The sequence below is a fragment of the Somniosus microcephalus genome, chromosome 12, assembly GCF_052327205.1.
Source record: "Somniosus microcephalus isolate GS21.2 chromosome 12, FLI_Smic_1.0, whole genome shotgun sequence".
In the NCBI taxonomy this organism is placed as follows: Eukaryota; Metazoa; Chordata; class Chondrichthyes; order Squaliformes; family Somniosidae; genus Somniosus; species Somniosus microcephalus.
In genome coordinates this window covers 15,931,612-15,952,793 of record NC_140998.1, presented here as the reverse complement: position 1 = coordinate 15,952,793, position 21,182 = coordinate 15,931,612, and the positions used below count along the sequence as shown (strand labels likewise).

Below are 21,182 nucleotides of genomic sequence, written 5' to 3'. Positions count from 1 at the left end.
TTATTTCTAGAGGGATAGAATTGAAAAGTAGTGAAGTTATGCTAAACCTGTATCGAATCTTGGTTAGACCACACTTGGAGTACTGCGTACAGTTCTGGTCGCCATATTATAAAAAGGATATTGAGGCACTGGAGAGGGTGCAGAGAAGATTTACAAGGATGATACCAGAAATGCGAGGGTATACATATCAGGAAAGGATGAAAAGAGAAGGCTGAGGGGTGACCTAATAGAGGTCTTTAAAATCATGAAAGGTTTTGATAGAGTAGATACCGAGAGAATGTTTCCACTTGTGGGGAAGAGCAAAACTAGAGGCCATCAATATAAGATAGTCACCAAGAAATCCAATAGGGAATTCAGAAGAAACTTCTTTACCCAGAGAGTGGTGCGAATGTGGAACTCACTACCACAGGGAGTGGTTGAAGCGAATAGTATCGATGCATTTAAGGGGAGGCTAGACAAGCACATGAGGGAGAAGGGAATAGAGGGTTATGCTGATAGAGTTAGATGAGGAGAGACGGGAGGAGGCTCGAGTGGAGCATAAACACCGGCATGGACTGGTTGGGCCAAATGGCCTGTTTCTGTGCCGTATATCCTCTGTAATTCTATGTAATATATCTCAGTTTTTCTTTGTTAGTTAGTTAGTCAAACCACCTTGCTGCTGCAGTCACAACTTGTATTTATATAGCGCCTTTAACGTAGTAAAACGTCCCAAGGCACTGTACAGGAGAATTATAAGACAAAAAATTTGACACCGAGCCACATAAGGAGAAATTAGGGCAGGTGACCAAAAGCTTGATCAAAGAGGTAGGTTTTAAGGAGCGTCTTTAAAGGAGGAAAGAGAGGTAGTGAGGCAGAGAGGTTTAGGGAGGGAATTCCAGAGCTTAGGGCCCAGGCAACAGAAGGCACGGCCCCCAGTGATGGAGCGATTATAATCAGGGATGCTCAAGAGGGCAAAATTGGAGGAGTGCAGATATCTCGGGGGGGGGGGGGGGGGGGTTGTGGGGCTGGAGGAGATTAGAGAGATAGGGAGGGGCGAGGCCATGGAGGAATTTGTAAACAAGGATGAGAATTTTGAAATCGAGACGTTGCTTAACTGGGAGCCAATGTAGGTCCAGCCCATTCTCCTGCAACTCCTAGTGTGTGCTTCAAGGGGACCATTGCCTTAGACCTGGAACCAGCCATATGGGGAGGGGGGTGGGGGGCCGGAGGTGGGTGCAGGCACAGAGATGGGGGTCGGACTGGCCAAAACTTGCTTCCTTTTTCTCTTCTGAAGGTGCTGACTCATGAGCGGGGTCATGGGTCAACAGACACCAGCATCCCTCTTAACTTCTCACACAAGTTGGCATTGTGCAGGATTGAGCCGATTCGTTGGCAGACTATCTGACGACAATGTCCTTAACCGAAGCCCCATTATCCAACAGAAACCACCAGATAGTGATCGGGAATGCGACTCCTTGGCCGGTGCCCTCCTCCAACCCTACCGCCACCCAACCGAGACCTGCTAACTCAGGGTAGAGCGAGGCACCAAACCAAAGACCGTCTGGTCTCGAGCGCTCAGTGCCACCCCGAGTAATGAAAAAAGGACTTGCATTTATATAGCAACTTTCACGACCTCAGGACATCCCAAAGCGCTTTACAGCCAATGAAGTACTTTTGAAGTGTAGTCACTGTTGTAATGTAGGAAACGCGGCAGCCAATTTGCGCACAGCAAGCTCCCACAAACAGCAATGTGATAATCAGATAACAGTGATGTTGGTTAAGGACTAAATATTGGCCAGGACACCGAGGAAAACTGCCTTGCACTTTTTCGAAATAGTGCCATGGAATCCTTTACATCCATCTGAGAGGACAGACGAGTTTAACATCTCACCCAAAAGATAAAACTGCGTATAAAATTATAAGGAGCCTAGACAGAGTGAATAGGAAGGACCTATTTCCCTTAGCAGAGAGGTCAATAACCAGGGGGCAGAGATTTAAAGTCATTGGTCGGAGGAGAATTCTTTTCACCCAGAGGGTGGTGGGGGTCTGGAACTCACTGCCTGAAAGGGTGGTAGAGGCTAAAACCCTCATTGCGTTTAAAAAAGTACTTGGATGTGCAAGGCTATGGACCAAGAGCTGGAAAGTGGGATTCGGCTGGATAGCTCTTTCTCGGTCAGCACAGACATGATGGGCCAAATGGCCTCCTTCTGTGCCTTCAATTTCTATAATCCTAAAATGGCATCTGCAACAGTGCCACACTTCGTCACTACGAGCACTGGAGCGGGACTCGAACCCACAACCTTCTGACTCGGAGGTGAGAGTGCTACCCACTGAGCCACGGCTGGCCGTATGCATCCATACCCTGAGCCGACAGAGCACCCAGAGCGTTCTCCTTACCTCTTGTCGTAACCTCTGTAACTCCGCGTCAAGTCGTTCCACTTCCTGTTTGGAGTCAATGAGCTGCTCAGCCTTTTCTTCCCTGGGCACGTTTCGGGAGAAAAGAAACACATTCGTTAAGTGACCAAATGCCTCGTGTTTGCCCCTAACAAAACAGCTCTGCGATGCGAAATATCGCCTGCTTTTCACAGGCAACTTCCTCCAAAATCCTTCGCCACGCCTTCAGGCAAATCTCCAAAGGCATCTTGGACATACACAACTCCCTCCAAAATCCTTCACCACACCTTCAAAGTGCAGTTTCAGATGAACTCCATTACAGTGGGCAAAGAGGAGGAAGCAGGTGCACCCTCTCAATACCAGCTCTATAAGACCAGCTTTCAACCATGCAACGAGTAGTCGATTGCTTTACGAGCACATGTAGTAATTTGGGCGCAAGTGCACTTAAAAAAGGAGAGATTGGCAACCCGGCACCTTTCATTAGGAATCCCAAAATTAGGGGTCTGGCAGCTTCTGCAATTTCTTTTTGATGAAGCCAACACACTCTGTGCTTCTTGTGTGGGTTCCCCTGCAGTCATTAGCCAATGGGGATGGTGCTTTATAAATACCTGTAACCCAACACCGTAAATAATCAACATCAGCCAACTCACAACATCCCATTGAGGGTGCTGAACCGCCGATTCAAACGTTATAATTAGCAAGGAGCCAACTTTAATGCTCTCTTTATATGGAGCAGCCTCCAGAGCTGGTGCTGCATTAGACACGAGGTAGCGTACATGAGTCTAAGAGAGAAAGAACTTGCAGTTATATAGCGTCTTTCATGACGTTCCAACGCGCTTTACATTTTTCTGAAGTGTAGTCACTGTCATAATGTAGGAAACACGGAAGCAGCCAATTTTCACACAACAAGGTCCCAGATAATCTGTTTTAGTGATGTTGATTGAGGGATAAATATTGGCCAGGGACACCGGGGAGTTCTCCCCTGCTCTTCTTCAAAATAGTGCCCTGGGGATCTTTTACAATCCCCCAGCCCCCCAAGAGGGCAGACGGGGCCTCGGTTTAACGTCTCATCCGAAAGACGGCACCTCCGACAGTGCAGCACTCCCTCAGTATAAAAGATAGGTAACTGCAGGGAATTCAGGGCCAGACTGATCTCCTGGACTAGTTTCGATCGCCTGGATGGGTCGGAGAGGAATTTCCCAGATTTTATTTTCGCCAAATTGGCCTGGTTTTTTTTTTTTAATCTGCTTTTTTTTGCCTCTCCCAGGCGATCATGTGGTTTTTGGGTGGGGTGCAGAGTGTATTTATTGTGATATACAGAAGGTACCACAGTTGTGTAGGACAGGCTGGATGGACCAGAGGAGTTTTTAGACATCCGTCACTCCTCGTTATGTAGTACTGGGACTAGAGCGTCAGCCTAGACTTTATGCTCAAGTCTCTGGAGTGGGGCTCGAACCTGCGACCTGCTGACGGAGAGGCGAGAGGGTGCTACCCACTGAGCCATGCTCCTCCCCCACCCCGCCCTGCCCCGCCATACGGAATCAAAGCAAGTCCCAGTAGACACTAACATTTCTTGTCTGATCCGCCTGAGTTTTGCCTTCGTGTCGGCCAGATCCACCGCAAGGTGGGACTTGTCCTCTTTGCTGAGTTTTCCGTTTGGGCTGGTCGGATAATCAGGACTCGAGGACTTCACGGGACTTGGGAGCTGCTGCTGAGTCTGGAAGTAGTCCCGCTCCTGGGTGAGCTCCACAATGACCTGCCAAAGCAGAGAGAAAATAGCAGCATAGATCAGAATTTGTTTCTTGATTGTTCAGCCAGGTGGGGGCCCAAAGAGACCTAAGGGATCATGTACATCGATCATTAAAATGTCATGGACAGATACTGAAAACAATCAAAAGAGGCTAATTGAACGCTGGTCTTTGTATCTGGAGGACTGGAATACAAGGGGTTAGAAGTTATGCTAGAGCTACATTCAATTGAATACTGATTCAATACAGAGCAGCAGTGATACCTGCCCTGCTGTATGCCTCAGAGACATGGACCATGTACAGCAGGCACCTCAAAGCGCTGGAGAGGTACCACCAACGCTGCCTCTGCAAGATCCTGCAAATCCATTGGCAGGATAGGCGCACCAACGTCAGTGTTCTTGCTCAGGCCAACATCCCCAGCATCGAAGCTTTGACCATGCTCAATCAGCTCCGATGGACGGGTCACATTGTCTGCATGCCCGATACGAGACTCCCAAAACAAGTGCTCTACTCGGAGCTCCGGCACGGCAAGAGAGCCCCAGGTGGGCAGAGGAAATGCTTCAAGGACACCCTCAAAGCCTCCTTGAAAAAGTGTAACATCCCCACCGACACCTGGGAATCCCTGGCCCAAGACCGCACAAAGTGGTGGAGAAGCATCCGGGAAGGCGCCAAACACCTCGAGTCTTTTCGCCGGGAGCAAGCGGAAGCCAAGTGCAGGCAGCGCAAGGAGCGCACGTCAACCCAAGCCCCCCACCCACCCGCCCCTTCAACCACCTGTGACAGAGACTGTAGGTCCCGCATTGGACTCATCAGTCACCTGCGAACTCATTTTTAATGTGGAAGCAAGTCATCCTCGGATCCGAGGGACTGCCTAATAAAAGAAGATTCAATAGTAGCCTTCACAAGAGAATTGGATAAATACTTGGGAGAAAAAAATTGCAGGGATACGGGGAAAGAGCCGGACGAGTGGAACTAACTGCTCTTTGAAAGAGCCGGCGCAGATTCGATGGGCTGAATGGCCTCTTTCTGTGCTGTACTATTCTATAGGTGTCACCTTGAAGTCACCTCTACACTGAAGATACCCTCCATACCCTCCCTCCCCTCCCCAAGTAGGACAGTCATTAGCTGCTGTCATACAAGTACGACGCATCACACTTGTTAGAGGGAATGCTCTCAAAAGGTGCTACAGCCTTCCTTGGGCATATGGAATCACTGCACAGTCAATTCCGAAACACTCACATTCATTAAAAGCTTCATGAATCATTAACTCGTCTCTCCAGCCCTGATTTTTTTTTATTGTCCTCGAGCACAGACCAATAACTTCCCCCAGATCGCCACTGATGCAGAGACAGATTGTTGGTTGCTAAGTTACAAAGTACAGCGTGTTTTAAAAAAAATATATTCTGTATTTTTATTTATTCGTTTGACAGGATGTGGGCGTCGCTGGCAAGGCCGGCATTTATTGCCCATCCCTAATCGCCCCTGGAGAAGGTGGTAGTGAACTTGAACCGCTGCAGTCCGTGTGGTGAAGGTGCTCTCACAATGCTGTGTTTGGTACAACTGAGTGTCTCGCTCGGCCATTTCAGAGGGCAGTTAAGAGTCAACCACATCGCTGTGTGTCTGGAGTCACATATAGGCCAGACCGGGTAAGGGCGGCAGATTTCCTTCCCTAAAGGACATTAGTGAACCAGATGGGTTTTTACGACAATCCGGTGGTTTCATGGTCACCATTACTGATATAGCTTTTTTAACTCCAGATTTTCTTTCTAATTAACTGATTTTAAATCCCCCAGCTGTGATGGGATTTGAACTCTCGTCTCTGGATTATTACTCTGGGCCTCTGGATTACTAGCCCAGTGACATAGCCACTATGCTACCGTACCTTCATTTGCTCAGAGCATTATTGGCGATTGTTGCTGGTTAGGGGGCGATGCAAAAGTCAGCTGCAAAGCAACTGTCATATTAACTAGCGCTAACTGGATAGAAGAGACACAGATTATCGTGCACTAGGAAAAAAAGGAGGGCTTTTGGTAGATACAAAAGGCTAAAGACGGAGGAAGCCCTAGAGGAGTACAAAAAGTGCAGGGGGATACTTAAAAAAGAAATTAGGAGATCAAGGAGGGGCCATGAAATAACACTGGCGAGCAAAATAAAGGAAAATCCGAAGATGTTTTATAAGTATATTAAGGGTAAAAGGATAACTAGGGAAAAAATAGGGCCCATTAGGGACAAAGGTGGCAATCTGTGTGTGGAGCCGGAAGATGTAGGAGGGGTTCTAAATGAATTTTTTGCATGTGTTTTCACTATGGAGAAGGACGATGTAGACATAGAAATAGGGCGGGGGGACTGTGATATGCTCGAACATATTAACATCGAGAGGGAGGAGGTATTGGCAGTTTTAGCTGGCCTAAAAATGGATAAATCCCCAGGCCCCGATGAAATGTACCCCAGGCTGCTGTGTGAGGCAAAGGAGGAGATTGCGGGGGCTCTAACACATATATTCAGGACCTCTCTGGCCACAGGGGATGTGCCAGAGGACTGGAGAACCGCTAATGTAGTACCATTATTCAAGAAGGGTAGTAGGGAAAAACCGGGGAACTACAGGCCAGTGAGCCTAACATCAGTGGTAGGAAAATTACTGGAAAAAATCCTGAGGGACAAAATTTGTCTCCACTTGGAGAGGCAAGGATTAATCAGGGATAGTCAACATGGCTTTGTCAAGGGAAGATCATGTCTGACTAATTTGATTGAATTTTTTGAGGGGGTGACTAGGTGTGTGGATGAGGGTAACGCAGTGGATGTGGTATACATGGATTTCAGTAAGGCCTTCGATAAAGTCCCGCACAGGAGACTGGTCAAGAAGGTAAGAGCCCATGGAATCCAGGGTGCCTTGGCACATTGGATACAAAACTGGCTTAGTGGCAGAAGGCAGAGGGTGATGGTCGAAGGTTGTTTTTGTGACTGGAAACCTGTGGCCAGTGGGGTACCACAGGGATCGGTGCTGGGTCCCTTGCTGTTTGTGGTCTACATTAATGACTTGGATATGAATGTAAAGGGTATGATCAGTAAATTCGCGGATGATACTAAAATTGGTAGGGTGGTAAATAGCGAGGAGGGTAGCCTCAGTCTGCAGAACGATATAGATGGGTTGGTCAGATGGGCGGAACAGTGGCAAATGGAATTTAACCCGGAAAAGTGCGAGGTGATGCACTTTGGGGGGTCTAACAAGGCAAGGGAATACACAATGAATGGTAAGACCCTAGGCAAGACGGAGGGTCAGAGGGATCTGGGTGTGCAGGTACACAGATCCCTGAAGGCGGCGGAACAGGTGGATAAGGTGGTAAAAAAGGCATATGGGATACTTGCCTTCATTAGCCGAGGCATAGAATATAAGAGCAAGGAGGTTATGATGGAGCTGTATAAAACACTGGTTAGGCCACAGCTGGAATACTGTGTGCAGTTCTGGTCGCCACACTACAGGAAAGATGTGATCGCGTTAGAGAGGGTGCAGAGGAGGTTCACCAGGATGTTACCAGGGCTGGAGCGCTTCAGCTATGAAGAGAGACTGGGCAGATTGGGTTTGTTTTCCTTGGAGCAGAGGAGGCTGAGGGGGGACATGATTGAGGTGTACAAAATTGTGAGGGGCATAGATAGGATGGATGCTGAGGAGCTTTTCCCCTTAGTAGAGGGGTCAATAACTAGGGGGCATAGATTCAAGGTAAAGGGAGGGAGGTTTAGAGGGGATTTGAGAAAGAACTTTTTCACCCAGAGGGTGGTTGGAGTCTGGAACTCACTGCCTGAAAGGGTTGTGGAGGCAGAAACCCTCACAACATTTAAGAAGCATTTGGATGAGCATTTGAAATGCCATAGCATACAAGGCTACGGGCCAAATGCTGGAATATGGGATTAGATTAGACAGGGCTTGATGGCCGGCATGGACACGATGGGCCGAAGGGCCTCTATCTGTGCTGTATTACTCTATGACTCTATGACTATGACTCTAACCACAAGCTATTAATGGGCCAGAAATTCGGGTCTCCACGGGTGAGTATGCGCAGTGTCTGCTTTTAACAAGGTAAGTGGTGAATTAAGTAAAATTAAAACATTTTTTCCACAGGTTTATTATTTTTAAATACTTTAAAGAAAGGTAAGTTTATTTTTAGCCCTGTTAAAAACTGTAATTAATGTTTTCAAAAATTTAAATTATTGTTTAAAAGAGTTATTTTATGTAATTTATAGTTATTTTTAAAATGTGATTTAAAAAAAAATGTATTTGAAGTTTTAGTGATGTTTTGGGGCCGATCTCTATTCATGGATTTGACAGGTCTTCCTGTCAAATTTATGAATGGAGATTCCCTGCTGCGATTGGCTCTCCATGGCCCATGTGATCCCAGGGGATGCTTCGAACTAACTGCGCCCCTGGGATACGCAAGCACTGCGCGCCGGCAGCTGGAGGAGGCCCAGGATCGGAATCCCACGCGGGCCCACAGCTCAATGGCAGGCGCGCTAGGTAAGTGCACGTCGGGGGCTTGCACTCGCGGGAAGCCTCCGACCCGAATTTCTGGGCCATTATGCTTTATGTGCTCAGCAAGGACTCCCTATCCCTGGAACAACGGAAGTGATCCCCAGCAAAAGCATTTCAGACCGAGATGATTAACTCCTTCAAAAGACAGGCAAAAAAAAGAGCTGGATAAATTCTGATCGGAAACAGAACTGCTGGTTATAGGGAGAGGTGCAGACAGGTGACCATCAAATACTCCTGGGGATAGAAGGGTTCCTGTACTGTTGGGGCCAGGGCTGAACAGCCAAGATGTGAGGACGGATAAATATTCTGCGGTTCTGCTCGGTTTTCTTTGGGCTAGAGAGGTTGGGGGGGGGGGGGGGGGGGGGGCCGTGGGGGAATTTATGCCGAACTTTGTCTCGAGAGGCTACACCAGGTGGGATGGAGTCCATGGCAAGCCATAGTCTACGGATGTGCATCAGCCGAACAACCCTTTTTATTGTGCCCTGCTTTAAAGATTAGGGGTTAGAAAGTTAGGAACGGCATCCTCCAGTCATATCCTGATCAGGGAAGGAAGTTAAATATTTTTTAAAACCTGACGGTGAATCACTTCCAAACAGCTAACTCAACGATGACCCCATTAGCAGGTCACCTCCATACGCCCCATGCTGGGAAATGGTAAGCTAACTCGCACTTCTTCCCCAGAAATCAACCAAGTTCGATGATGGTTATAAAATCATAGTGGTCAATGGTTTGAGCAGAGTGTCTATACCCTTACCTCTGAGTACTCATCCCTGTCATCAAGAAGTCTCTTCAGATGGAAGACCATTGACCTGGTTTGAGTCTCCAGATCTTCTGCAGTCACCTCAGCCAGTTCCATCCACTGAAGGTCAAACACGTTCTCCTGGTTATGAGTGATCTGTAAAGGTGAGGCAGAAAGTTACGTCGAGTCTACAGCACAGAAACAGGCCATTCGGCCCAACTGGTCAGTGCCAGTGTTTATGTTCCACACCAGTCTCCTCCCACCCCTCCTTCATCTCACCCCATCAGCATATCCTTCTATTCCTTTCTCCCTCATTTGCTTGTCTAGCTTCCCCTTAAATGCATCTATGCTATTCGTCTCAACCGCTCCCTGTGGTAGCGAGTTCCACATTCTAACCAACTCTCCGGGTAAAGAAATTTCTCCTGAATTCCCTATCGGATTTATTAGTGACTATCTTATATTTATGGCCCCTAGTTTTGGTCTCTCCCACAAGTAGATTCTTCTTCACTACATCTACCCTATCAAGTTAACAAACACATTAATACAGCTGGATTTTGGTCTCACCAGCGTGTCCCAAAATGGGTTTCTCCTGGACCAGTCAAGGCCAAGTTTACAGTGCTGGGGTTTACGAAACCACTGGCACTAACTAAGAGTGAATGTCTAATAAATCGTATCTATGACAGGAAAGAAGAACTTGCATTTCCTCAGGACATCCCAAAGAGTTTTACAACCAACAAACTACATTCACTCATGGGAGGGAAACCTCTGCTCCAGAGATCTCAATAGCCATGTGGTTAACACAGAACAAGCAGTAAATTTACATTTACTCATTCATAGATACACAAAAACATCCTTTGAAATTCTGTAATCACCATGTGTAGCATGCTTTACTGCCTAACTCCACATAGAAAAAACCAGAGGCACTTTCTACCTGTAATAATGGTTGAGCAGGGTGCAGCTGAAACATAGAAACATAGAAGATAGGAGCAGGAGTAGGCCATTCGGCCCCTCGAGCCTGCTCCGCCATTTAATGAGATCATGGCTGATCATCCAAATTCAGTACCCTGTCCCTGCTTTCTCCCCATATCCCTTGATCCCTTTAGCCTTAAGAAATATATCTAACTCCTTCTTGAATATATTTAATGAATTGGCCTCAACTGCCTTGTGTGGTAGAGAATTCCACAGGTTCACCACTTTCTGGGTGAAGAAATTCCTCCTCATCTCAGTCCTAAATGGCCTACCCGTTATCCTGAGACTGTGACCCCTGGTTCTGGACTCCCCTGCCATCGGGAACATCCTTCCTGCATCTAGTCTGTCTAGTCCTGTTAGAATTTTATAAGTTTCAATGAGATCCCCTCTCATTCTTCTAAACTCTAGCGAATATAAGCCTAATCGACCCAATCTCTCCTCATACGTCATTCCTGCCATCCCAGGTATCAGCCTGGTGAATCTTTGCTGCACTCTCTCCATGGCAAGAACATCCTTCCTCAGATAAGGCGACCAAAACTGCACACAATACTCAAGGTGTGGTCTCACCAAGGCCCTGTACAACTGCAGCAAGACATTCCTGGTTGCCAAACTTAGCAAGTTATAAAGATTATAATTATCAGCATTCACAAACAAGTCAGAACACTAACAAGTCAATGGAACATAGGCACAGAGGCACACACATACTATACGGAGTTATGCTAGTTGTGCTTGGCAGGTTATTCGACTACAGAAGGTATTCGTAAGAACAAAAGAACAAGGAGCAGGCCATACGGCCCCTCGAGCCTGCTCCGCCTGTCAATACCATCACGGCTGATCATCGCTCTCAACTCCACTCTCCCGCCCGATCTCCATATCCCTTGATTCCCCTAGAGTCCAACAATCTACCTATCTCAGCCTTGAATATACTCAAAGACTCAGCATTCACAGCCCTCTGGGTCACAGAATTCCAAAGATTCACAGCTCTCTGAGTGAAGAAATTCCTCCTCATCTCAGTCTTAAATGGCCGACCCCTTATCCTGAGACTATGCCCCCAAGTTCTAGACACTCCAGCCAGGGGAAACAATCTCATCATCTACCCTGTCAATCCCCTTCAGAATCTTGTATGTTTCAATGAGATCACCTCTCATTCTTCTAAACTCCAGAGAGTATCGGCCCATTCTACACAATCTCTCATCATAGGACAACCCTCTCATCCCAGGAATCAATCTAGTGAACATTCGTTGCACCGCCTCCAAGGCAAGTATATCCTTCCTTAGATAAGGAGACTAAAACTGTGCACAGTACTCCAGTTGTGGTCTCACCAAGGCCCTGTACAATTGTAGCAAGACTTCCTTACTCTTATACTCCAACCCCCTTGCAATAAAGGCCAGCATGCCAATTGCTTTCCTTATTGCTTGCTGTATCTGCATGCTAGCTTTCTGTGTTTCTTGCACGAGGACATCCAAATCTCTCTGAACACCAACATTTGAAAGTTTCTCACCATTTAAAAAATATTCTGTTTTTCTATTCTTCCTACCAAAGTGAATAACCTCACATTTCCCTACATTATACTCCATCTACCACCTTACTGCCCACTCACTCAGTCTATCTATATCACTTTGCAGACTCTGTGTTCTCCTCACAGCTTACTGTCCCACCTAGCTTTGTATCATCAGCAAACTTGGATACATTACACTCGGTCCCTTCATCTAGGTCATTAATATAGATTGTAAATAGCTGAGGCCCCAACACTGATCCTTGCGGCACCCCACTAGTTACAGCCTGCCAACCTGAAAAAGATCCATTTATCCCTACTCTCTGTTTTCTGTCCGTTAACCAATCCTCTATCCATGCTACTAAATTACCCCCAACCCCGTGAGCCCTAATCTTGTGCAATAACCTTTTATGTGGCACCTTATCGAATGCCTTTTGGAAATCCAAATATACCACATCCACTGGCTCCCCTTTATCTACCCTGCTAGTTACATCCTCAAAAAACTCTAATAAATTTGTCAAACATGATTTGCCTTTCGTAAAGCCATGTTGGCTCTGCCTAAGTTAAGACTTGTCCTCGGATGCCTGGTTGCATTATTATTTATTAAGGAGGTGTTTGGAAAACAGACATCAAGAGCTATGGAAAGAGAAAATGAGGGACTTCAGTTACGTGGATAGGCTGGAGAAGCTGGGGTTGTTCCCCTTAGAGCAGAGAAGGATGAGAGGCGATTTGATAGAGGTGTTCAAAATCATGAGGGGTCGGGACAGAGTCGACAGAGAGAAACTGCTCCGATTGGCGGAATAATTGAGAACCAGGGGACACAGATTTAAGGTGATTGGCAGAAGAACCAACGGTGACATCAGGAAAGACATTCTTACGCAGCGAGTGGTTAGGATCTGGAATGCACTGCCTGACAGGGTGGTGAAGGCAGATTCAATCGTGGCTTTCATATGGAAAAAAAATTTGCAGGGCTATGGGGAAAGGGCGGGGGAGTGGGGCTAGCTGAAGTGCTGTTGCAGAGAGCTGGCACGGGCTCGACGGGCCGAATGGCCTCTTTCTGTGCTGTAACCATTCTATGAATCTCTGTATTACAGCTGAATAAAAACCCGGAGGTTCATCTTGACAAGAACCTCAAAACACAAGGCGAGTAACTCAAAGTGGCTCTTCAAACTCTGGTACTTTTACCCAACCCATCACCATTAACCTGTGACTTCCGCTCGTTTATTTAGTTATATAGAACTATAGCTAATACTGGGAATCCAGCAGAGCCCAACCAAGTTTTAAGTCAAAAACTAGACCACCTCCGACAACAAGAAGCAATCGAGCACTTCTGCCATCATTCGGGTTCCGTACGTGGGGCTTTTCACACCCGTCACAAGGTAATAGAAAGCTTTATAATCAGGAATTGATGGTTTTAAAAATCCTTCTATGTTGTAGGAGGGAAAGAGAAGGGAGATCGAGTTCACAGTCCGAGATACTGGGAAAGAAGGAGTTCAAGTGCAGCGCCTGAAAGGGCGGTCGAAGCAGATTCAACACTGACTTTCAAAGGGGATAAATACTTGAAAAGGAAAAAAACTGCAGGGCTACGGGGAAAGAGCAGGGGAGTGGGACTAGCTGCAGTGCTCTTGCAGAGAGCCGGCATGGGCTCGACGGGCCGAATGGCCTCCTTCTGTGTTGTAAGATTCAATGATTCCAAGTGGAGGACTGCGCCACGAGCTTCGATTTGAACACAGCGAGAGGCAGTAAGGAGGATGGTTGCGTATTTGGATCTTAGGACAAACAGCAGTGAAAGATCAGAGCAGCAATGACCATATTAATATGAGGTACGGAGCAGAGGGGAGGGAAGTTTACTTTTCTCTTTTGGGAACCGGTTTTTAAAAACAGATTAGTCCACACATGCTGACCATCTATTTTAGCATTTTCATCCTGCAATCTGATACTGCTGATGCATCCAAGATAAGATGACTCTGCACTGCCGATGAAATATGGGGTCTGATGTATAAACTGCACCTCTCAGCACATTCTCACTGCAGGAGAACAGACACACACGCACACACACACATGCACACAATGTTTATCAGAACGGAACACGAAAAGATAAGAGCTAGAAAAAAGCACAGCTGAAAACTCCAAACACGGAGAGTTAACGGGTTGAATGACTGCAAACTGCCCAACAGCAAACTGTTGGGTTAAACGGTCCTCAAAGAAAGAAAGATTGATTTTTTTATATATAGAGCAAGTTGCACCACCTCAGGACATACCAAAGCCCCTTTACAGCCAATGAAGTACTTTTTAAAGTGTAGTCACTGTTGTGATGTAGGAAACGCAGCAAACAATTTGCGCACGGCAAGCTCCCACAAACAGCAATGAGGTAATGACCAGATAATCTGTTATTTTTTTTTTAAAGTGATGTTGGTTGAGAGATAAACAATGGCCCCCAGGACACCGGGGGTAATTCCCCTGCTCTTCTTCGAAATAGTAGCCGTGGGATTTTTTTACGTCCACCTGAGGGGACAGACTGAGCCTCGGTCTTAGCAGCTCATCCGAAAGACGGCACACCTCTGACAGCGCGGCACTCCCTCAGTGTGACCAATTATGTGCTCAAATCTCTGGAGTGGGACTTGAACCCACAGCCTCGGGCAGTGAAAACTCATTAACAGACAAGAGATAGGCAAATAGTTGAGAGGCCTATGCAAATGAGAAAGGTGAGAAAGTGTTGGGGAGGTCAAAGAGAGAGAGAAAAAAAGAGTTCGGAGCAACAACTCTAAAATGGAGGGCGAGCCGATACAGCAATGATAACACCACTGACGAGAGTTGCAACAGGGGAATACAGCGGGTATGGTATCGGTTCAAAAAGGCGGCTCACCACCACCTCCTCAGGGCAACGAGGGACGGGCAATAAATGCCGGCCTTGCCAGCGACGTCCACATCCCGAGAATCTATTTTATTTTATTTTAAATCTGAACAACAGTATGTAATTTGGATTCATCCTCAGCTGGGCCTTTACGATTTACTGTTTTGCACTGCCCAATAAATACAAAAAACAAGCTTTTACACAGACCCACCTCTTGTATGTGAGCAACTATGGCCGTCTGAGTTGTAATGTCCAGCTGTTTGATCCTTTCGATGAATTCTTCCTTTCGTTCACACTTGGGGTGGGGGGGGAGCGAAAAACATACATTTCAAATCACTGTAAATACAAATCCGCATCAACTCTTCAAACATTTAATAAAAATAAAATGGACTGGGGCACAGTATACAAAGCCCTGGTTAGACCACACCTGGAGCACTGTGAGCAGTTCTGGGCACCACACCGTAGGAAGGATAGATTGGCCCTGGAGGGAGTGCAGCGTGGGTTTACCAGAATGTTACCTCCTGGACTCCAAGTGTTAAATTAGGAGGAGAGCTTACACAAACTAGGGTTTGTATTCTCTGGAATTTAGAAGGTTAAGGGGTGATTGATCAAAGTTTTCAAGATATTAAGGGGAACAAATAGGGTAGATAGAGAGAAACTATTTCCACTGGTTGGGGAGTCTAGGACTAGGGGACATAGTCTAAAAATTAGAGCCAGGCCTTTCAGGAATGAAATTAGGGAACACTTCTACACACAAAGGGTGGTAGAAGTTTGGAACTCCCTTCCACAAACGGCAATTGATGTTCGATCAATTGTTAATTTTCAATCTGAGATTGATAGATTTCTGTTAACTAAAGGTATTAAGGGATATGGGGCCAAAGGCGGGTATATGGAGTTAGGTCACAGATCAGCCATGGTCTCATTGAATGGCGGAACGGGCTCGAGGGGCTGAATAGCCTCCTCCTGTTGCAACTCTGTTCAGCAGTCTGGAACTGTTCACACATACAGGTAGACTACCCTTTATCCGAACTTCCAAAAACCGAAACCCTCTAAAAACCGAAGGCTTTTTCGTTCAGCGTAAGTCGTGCGCACGACCCCGACCCCCACCGCCGACCCCCCACCCTTTCGGATAAGGGATAGTATATCCTTTATCCGCACTTCCGAAAACCGAAATCCTCTGAAAACTGAAAGGTTTCGTTCAGCGTAAGTCGTGCGCACGACCCCGACCCCCGCCGACCCCCCGCCGACCCCGACCCCCACCCCGACCCCCCGCCGACAAATTTCCCAGTCTTACAAAATACCTTCTGAAATCCGAAATTTTCCGAAAACCGAAACACGGCTGGTCCCGAGGTTTTCGGATAAAGGATAGTCTACCTGTACTAGGTTCTGAAGATTTCTGCACTCTGTCCCTGGCCTGGCATGTCAGAACAGGACTACTCATTTTAAGATTGTATTCTGGTCTGTGCCAAGTGAGGTGACTTCAGTCAGAGTCCAGCAATACAAACACTTCAACCAGGTTCCACTACACTGAGCAAGGGTTTTTTTTTGCGGGGGGGGGGGGGGCTGCGGGGAAGAAACAATCCGGACCCATTGCAAATATTCTACAGTGCTGCCCTAACACGGAATAGGGCTAAAAATTCTTCTGGTTACTGCAGCAACACTCAAGAAGCTCAACACCATCCAGGACAAAGCAGTCCGCTCGCCTAAGCACCCACTCTAATTGCTCCCCCTAATTTATTTTTGGGTGCCTGGGCCCCTTTAAGGGGCTGTGCGGTTCATTCACAGTTTCGCGCATGCACGAAACTTAACATTGAAAGAGCCAGTACCGGCAGAGAGCTGTGCGGCCGCACCGCATACAGGGAACGCTGACCCACTCCCTCTACCACCGGCGCACTGTGTCCAGCACAAGGAGACTTAACTTTAATATTAGAGCCAGGCCATTCAGGGGTGATTTCAGGAAACACTTCTTCACACTAAGGGTGGTGGAAATCTGGAACTCCCCCCCCCCCCCACCCCAAAAAATGTTGTTGAGGCTGGAGGGGTCAATTGAAAATTTCAAAACTGAGATTGATAGATTTTTGTTAGGCAAGGGTATTAAGGGATATGGAACCAAGGCGGGTGGATGGAGTTAAGATACAGATCGGCCATGATCTAAATTGAATGGCTGAACAGGCTCGAGGGGCTGAATGGCCTCCTCCTGTGCGTTACAGGTCTTTGAAAAGCCGGTCGGTTTGTTGTGGTGTTGTTGCCGCCAGGTGCGAGAGACCTGGTGGGTCGCAGACCAATGCACCCCACTAAGACCATCGTAAAAGCATTTCTTAGCTTATAAACAGATTCTTTCAAGAAAGGCACCACTCTTGTAAAAGCAGCAAAGAAAAACAGATCGATCGATTGATCCCCATCAGTTATGCAAATTCAGGGAAATTGATGAGGGCCATTTGCAGCAGGGGTTTTGATCGAAGCCTGACTCAGCTACTATTTAAATTAAATGCGTTCTTTAATATGCTTGGCAGCCACACAAGAAAGCTGCATGTGTAAGGTGGCGGTTTGACTTGGGCTGTGAGCACAGAGCTAGCGGAGCAAATTAACAAACCCTAAGTAAGAGGAGAGGCCAGAAGGAATTTCCTGTCACTTCCCCTCCCAGAGAAGGTGACATGGAAGGGACACCCAATGAAAGCAGTCAAGGCAGAGACAACCAACTCCTTACAAACAAAAAGGGGCCCAATACGGCAAAATCAGGAAATATTAAGTTGTTGAGGGAGGAATGTTGGCCGAGACACCAGGAGAATTCCTTGCTCTCCTTGGACAGCACCGGTGGATCCACCTGAACGGGTAAGTCGATTCTTGGCTCATCAGACCGCAACGCAGCGCGACCGCACTCCCCTACTTAAGAGGAAGGATGTTCTTGCCATGGGGGGAGTGCAGCGAAGATTCACCAGACTGATACCTAGGATGGCAGGAATGACGTATGAAGAGATTGGGTCGATTGGGCTTATACTCGCTGGAGTTTAGAAGAATGAGAGGGGATCTCATTGAAACTTATAAAATTCTAACAGGACTAGACAGACTAGATGCAGGAAGGATGTTCCCGATGGCGGGGGAGTCCAGAACCAGGGGTCACAGTCTAAGGATAAGGGGTAAGTCATTTAGGATTGAGATGAGGAGGAATTTCTTCACCCAGAGAGTGGTGAACCTGTGGAATTCTCTACCACAGAAGGCAGTTGAGGCCAATTCATTAAATATATTCAAGAAGGAGTTAGATATATTTCTTAAGGCTAAAGGGATCAAGGGATATGGGGAGAAGGCAGGGACAGGGTACTGAATTTGGATGATCAGCCATGATCTCATTAAATGGCGGAGCAGGCTCGAGGGGCCGAATGGCCTGCTCCTGCTCCTAGCTTCTATGTTTCTTCTATGTTTATGTTTCTACCTCTTTGACCAAGCTTTTGGTCACCTTCCCTAATTTCTCCTTAGGTGGCTCGGTGTCAAATTTGTTGTTGTCTTATACTCCTGTGCAGCGCCTTGGGACGTTTTATTATGTTAAAGGCGCTATATAAATACACGTCGTTGTTGCGGGAGAGGTTGTAGTGTTTGGATTCTCAATTTGCTCAAGGCCGGAAGGGGAAGGGAAATGAGGTCTAACCACAAATTCTTTTGGATCTTGCTCAGAACATGCAGTTGACCACAGATGCCCGCTCAGTGAGAGCGCATCGGGACGAGCTGGACTCGCTACGAGAGAAAGCAAGCCGGGTTGACAGGCTGGAGAACGAGCTTATACGGTGCAAGGAGAGGCTACACGATGTGGATTTCTACAAGGCCAGAATGGAAGTAAGCTACACCTCTTAATCCCTTTTTTTCATGGCTGCGTATAGTGATGCCACTATTCCCGACCAGAATGGAGATGATTGGGTAATTACTCCATCAATCCCTGCAGGCAAAGTGGCTGGGATTGATTTTTCCGCACATAATTTGTATTATGAAACTATCCACCACTCACTGCATTTCGCTGGAGAAATAATCTTGCTTTTATTGGGAGACGTTGCTGCAGTTTCGGTCATGAGTTCTATTTGCTGTAATTCGTAGAACTCTTTTTAACTAACTCTGTAGACTGTTTGCTGTAGTGCGCTGTTTAAATAGACTTTCTTTGCTGTAAAATAGACTGCTGTGAGTTCTGCTGTAAGTTCCGCCTCGCCTCACCCAACCTCCAACTCATTGGCTGACGCAGTGCAACTCAGTGGCTGGCATCGAGCCTGTGCCAGCTCTTTGAAAGAGCCATCCAATTAGTCCCACTCACCTGCACTTTCCCCGTAGCCCTGTAATTTTCTCCCCTTCAAGCATTTATCCAATTCCCTTTTGAAAGTTGCTGCTGAATCTGATTCCATCACCCTTTCAGGCAGTATATTCCAGATCGTCATAACTCGCTGCATAAAAAAATTCTCCTTATCTCCCCCTCTCTGGTTCATTTACCAATTACCTTTGGTTACCGACCCTCCTGCCAGTGGAAACAACACCTCCCTAACTACTCTTAGCAAAATCCCGCATAATTTGGAAAAAAAAGACCTTTTTGAAGTAATATTATTGTGTCTGGTAAAACGTGTATCCAAACTCTCCCCCTTCCCCCGTATAAATTAGGAACAGGAGTAGGCCATTCAGCCCCTCGAATCTGTTCCGCCATTCTATTAGATCATGGCTAATCTGTATCTGAACTCCATCCAACCGCCTTGGTTCCGTAACCCTTAATGCCCTTTTGCCTAACAATTTATCAAAACAGAAAATGCTGGAAATATTCAGTAGGCTTATCAATCTCAGTATTGACATTTTCAATTGACCCACCCCCCAGCCTCAACAGCTTTTTGGGGGAGAGAGTTCCAGATTTCCACCACCTTTGGTGTGAGGAAGTGCTTCCTGACATCCCCTCTGAATGTATTAGCTCTAATTTTAAGGTTTAGAATCATAGAAAAATTACGACACAGAGGGAGGCCATTTGACCCATCGTGTCCATGCTGGTCGGAAAAGAGCTACCCAGCCTCTTCCCACCTTCCAGCACTTGGTCCGTAGCCCTGTAGGTTGCGGCTCAAGTGTACATCCAAGTACTTTTTAAATGTGATGAGGGTTTCTGCCTCTACCACCTTTCAGGCAGTGAGTTCCAGACCCCCACCACCCTCTGGGTGAAAATTATTTTCCTCATCTTCCCTCTAATCCTTCGACCAACTATTTTAAATCTATGCCCCCGGTTCTTGCCCCTTCTGCTAAGGGAAATAGGTCCTTCCTATCCACTCTATCTCGGCCCCTCATAATTTTATACACCTCAATTAAATCTCCCCTTAGCCTCCTCCGTTCCAAGGAAAACAACCCCAGCCTATCCAATCTTTCCTCATAGCTAAAGTTTTCCAATCCTGGCAACATCCTCGTAAATCTCCTCTGCACCCCCTCCAGTGCAATCACATCCTTCCTGTAATGTGGTGACCAGAACTGTACGCAGTCCTCTAGCTGTGGCCTAACCCGTGTTGTATACAGTTCAAGCATAACCCCCCTGCTCTTATATTCTATGCCTTGGCTAATAAAGGAAGCATTCCATATGCCTTTTTAACGACTTAATCGACCTGTCCTGCTACCTTCAGGGATCTGTGGACATGCACTCCAAGGTCCCTCCGTTCCTCCGCACCTCTCAGTGTCCTCCCATTAATTGTGTATTCCCTTGCCTTGTTGCCCTCCCCAAATGCATTACCTCACACTTTTACAGATTGAATTCCATTTGCCACTTTTCTGCTCAACTGACCAGTTCATCGATATCTTCCTGCAGCCTAAAGCTTCCCTCTTCACTGTCAACCACACGGCCAATTTTTGTATCATCTGCAAATTTCTTTATCGTGCCCCCCTACATTTAAGTCTAAATTATTGTTTTGAAGTAGTTTTTCTCTATCTACCCTATCAACTCCTTTTAATCATCTTAAACACCTCCATTCGATCACCCCTTAATCTATATTAAAGGAATGCAAGCCAAGACTATGCAGCCTTCGGCACTTCCCACTTCCTCTGTGAAATGCAACACCTTTCAACACATGGGATACAAGAAAGTTGTAATTATGTGAGGAACTACTTGTGTCCTACACTTTCCCTTCACCTGTCTAGCTTCTAACCACTACAGAAAGCGATAATGAATCATACAGCTGGGGAGGAGGGGAAATATCTTGAAGGGGACATCACTCAAAACCTGGACATTTTAGTGTTGATTTGTACAGTTCATTAGTTGCAAGTAAATTCAACACAGTTAATTTATTCAGCCCCGCGTCTCTTGTGCGCGCAGTGGATTGCGTACTAGGGGAACAGTAACCCGCCAATCCATATACAATACAACCGCCCCTTTCCGCTGCCAAAAAAAGAAACATTAATTTAAAAATCAAAGAATTATCTTCAGTGAAAACGCCTTTTTTATGTTGCGTCTTGTTTTTGTTTACTCCTGCTTCTATCTTCTCTGT

The 21,182-nt window shown here is 46.6% G+C and overlaps 1 protein-coding gene across 1 annotated transcript in view; it reads right to left on the bottom strand.

The window, feature by feature from the left end:
- The window catches only part of LOC147109044 (protein Daple-like), a 311,247-nt gene that overhangs the window by 115,962 nt on the left and 174,103 nt on the right, over positions 1-21,182 (bottom strand). Inside the window, exons 6-9 of the mRNA XM_086002608.1 lie at positions 14,915-14,998; positions 9,401-9,541; positions 3,942-4,129; positions 2,377-2,458 (exon numbers count right to left, since the gene is read on the bottom strand). Coding sequence (XP_085858734.1) covers positions 2,377-2,458; positions 3,942-4,129; positions 9,401-9,541; positions 14,915-14,998 — 495 coding nt within the window. The remainder of the gene's footprint in view (positions 1-2,376; positions 2,459-3,941; positions 4,130-9,400; positions 9,542-14,914; positions 14,999-21,182) is intronic.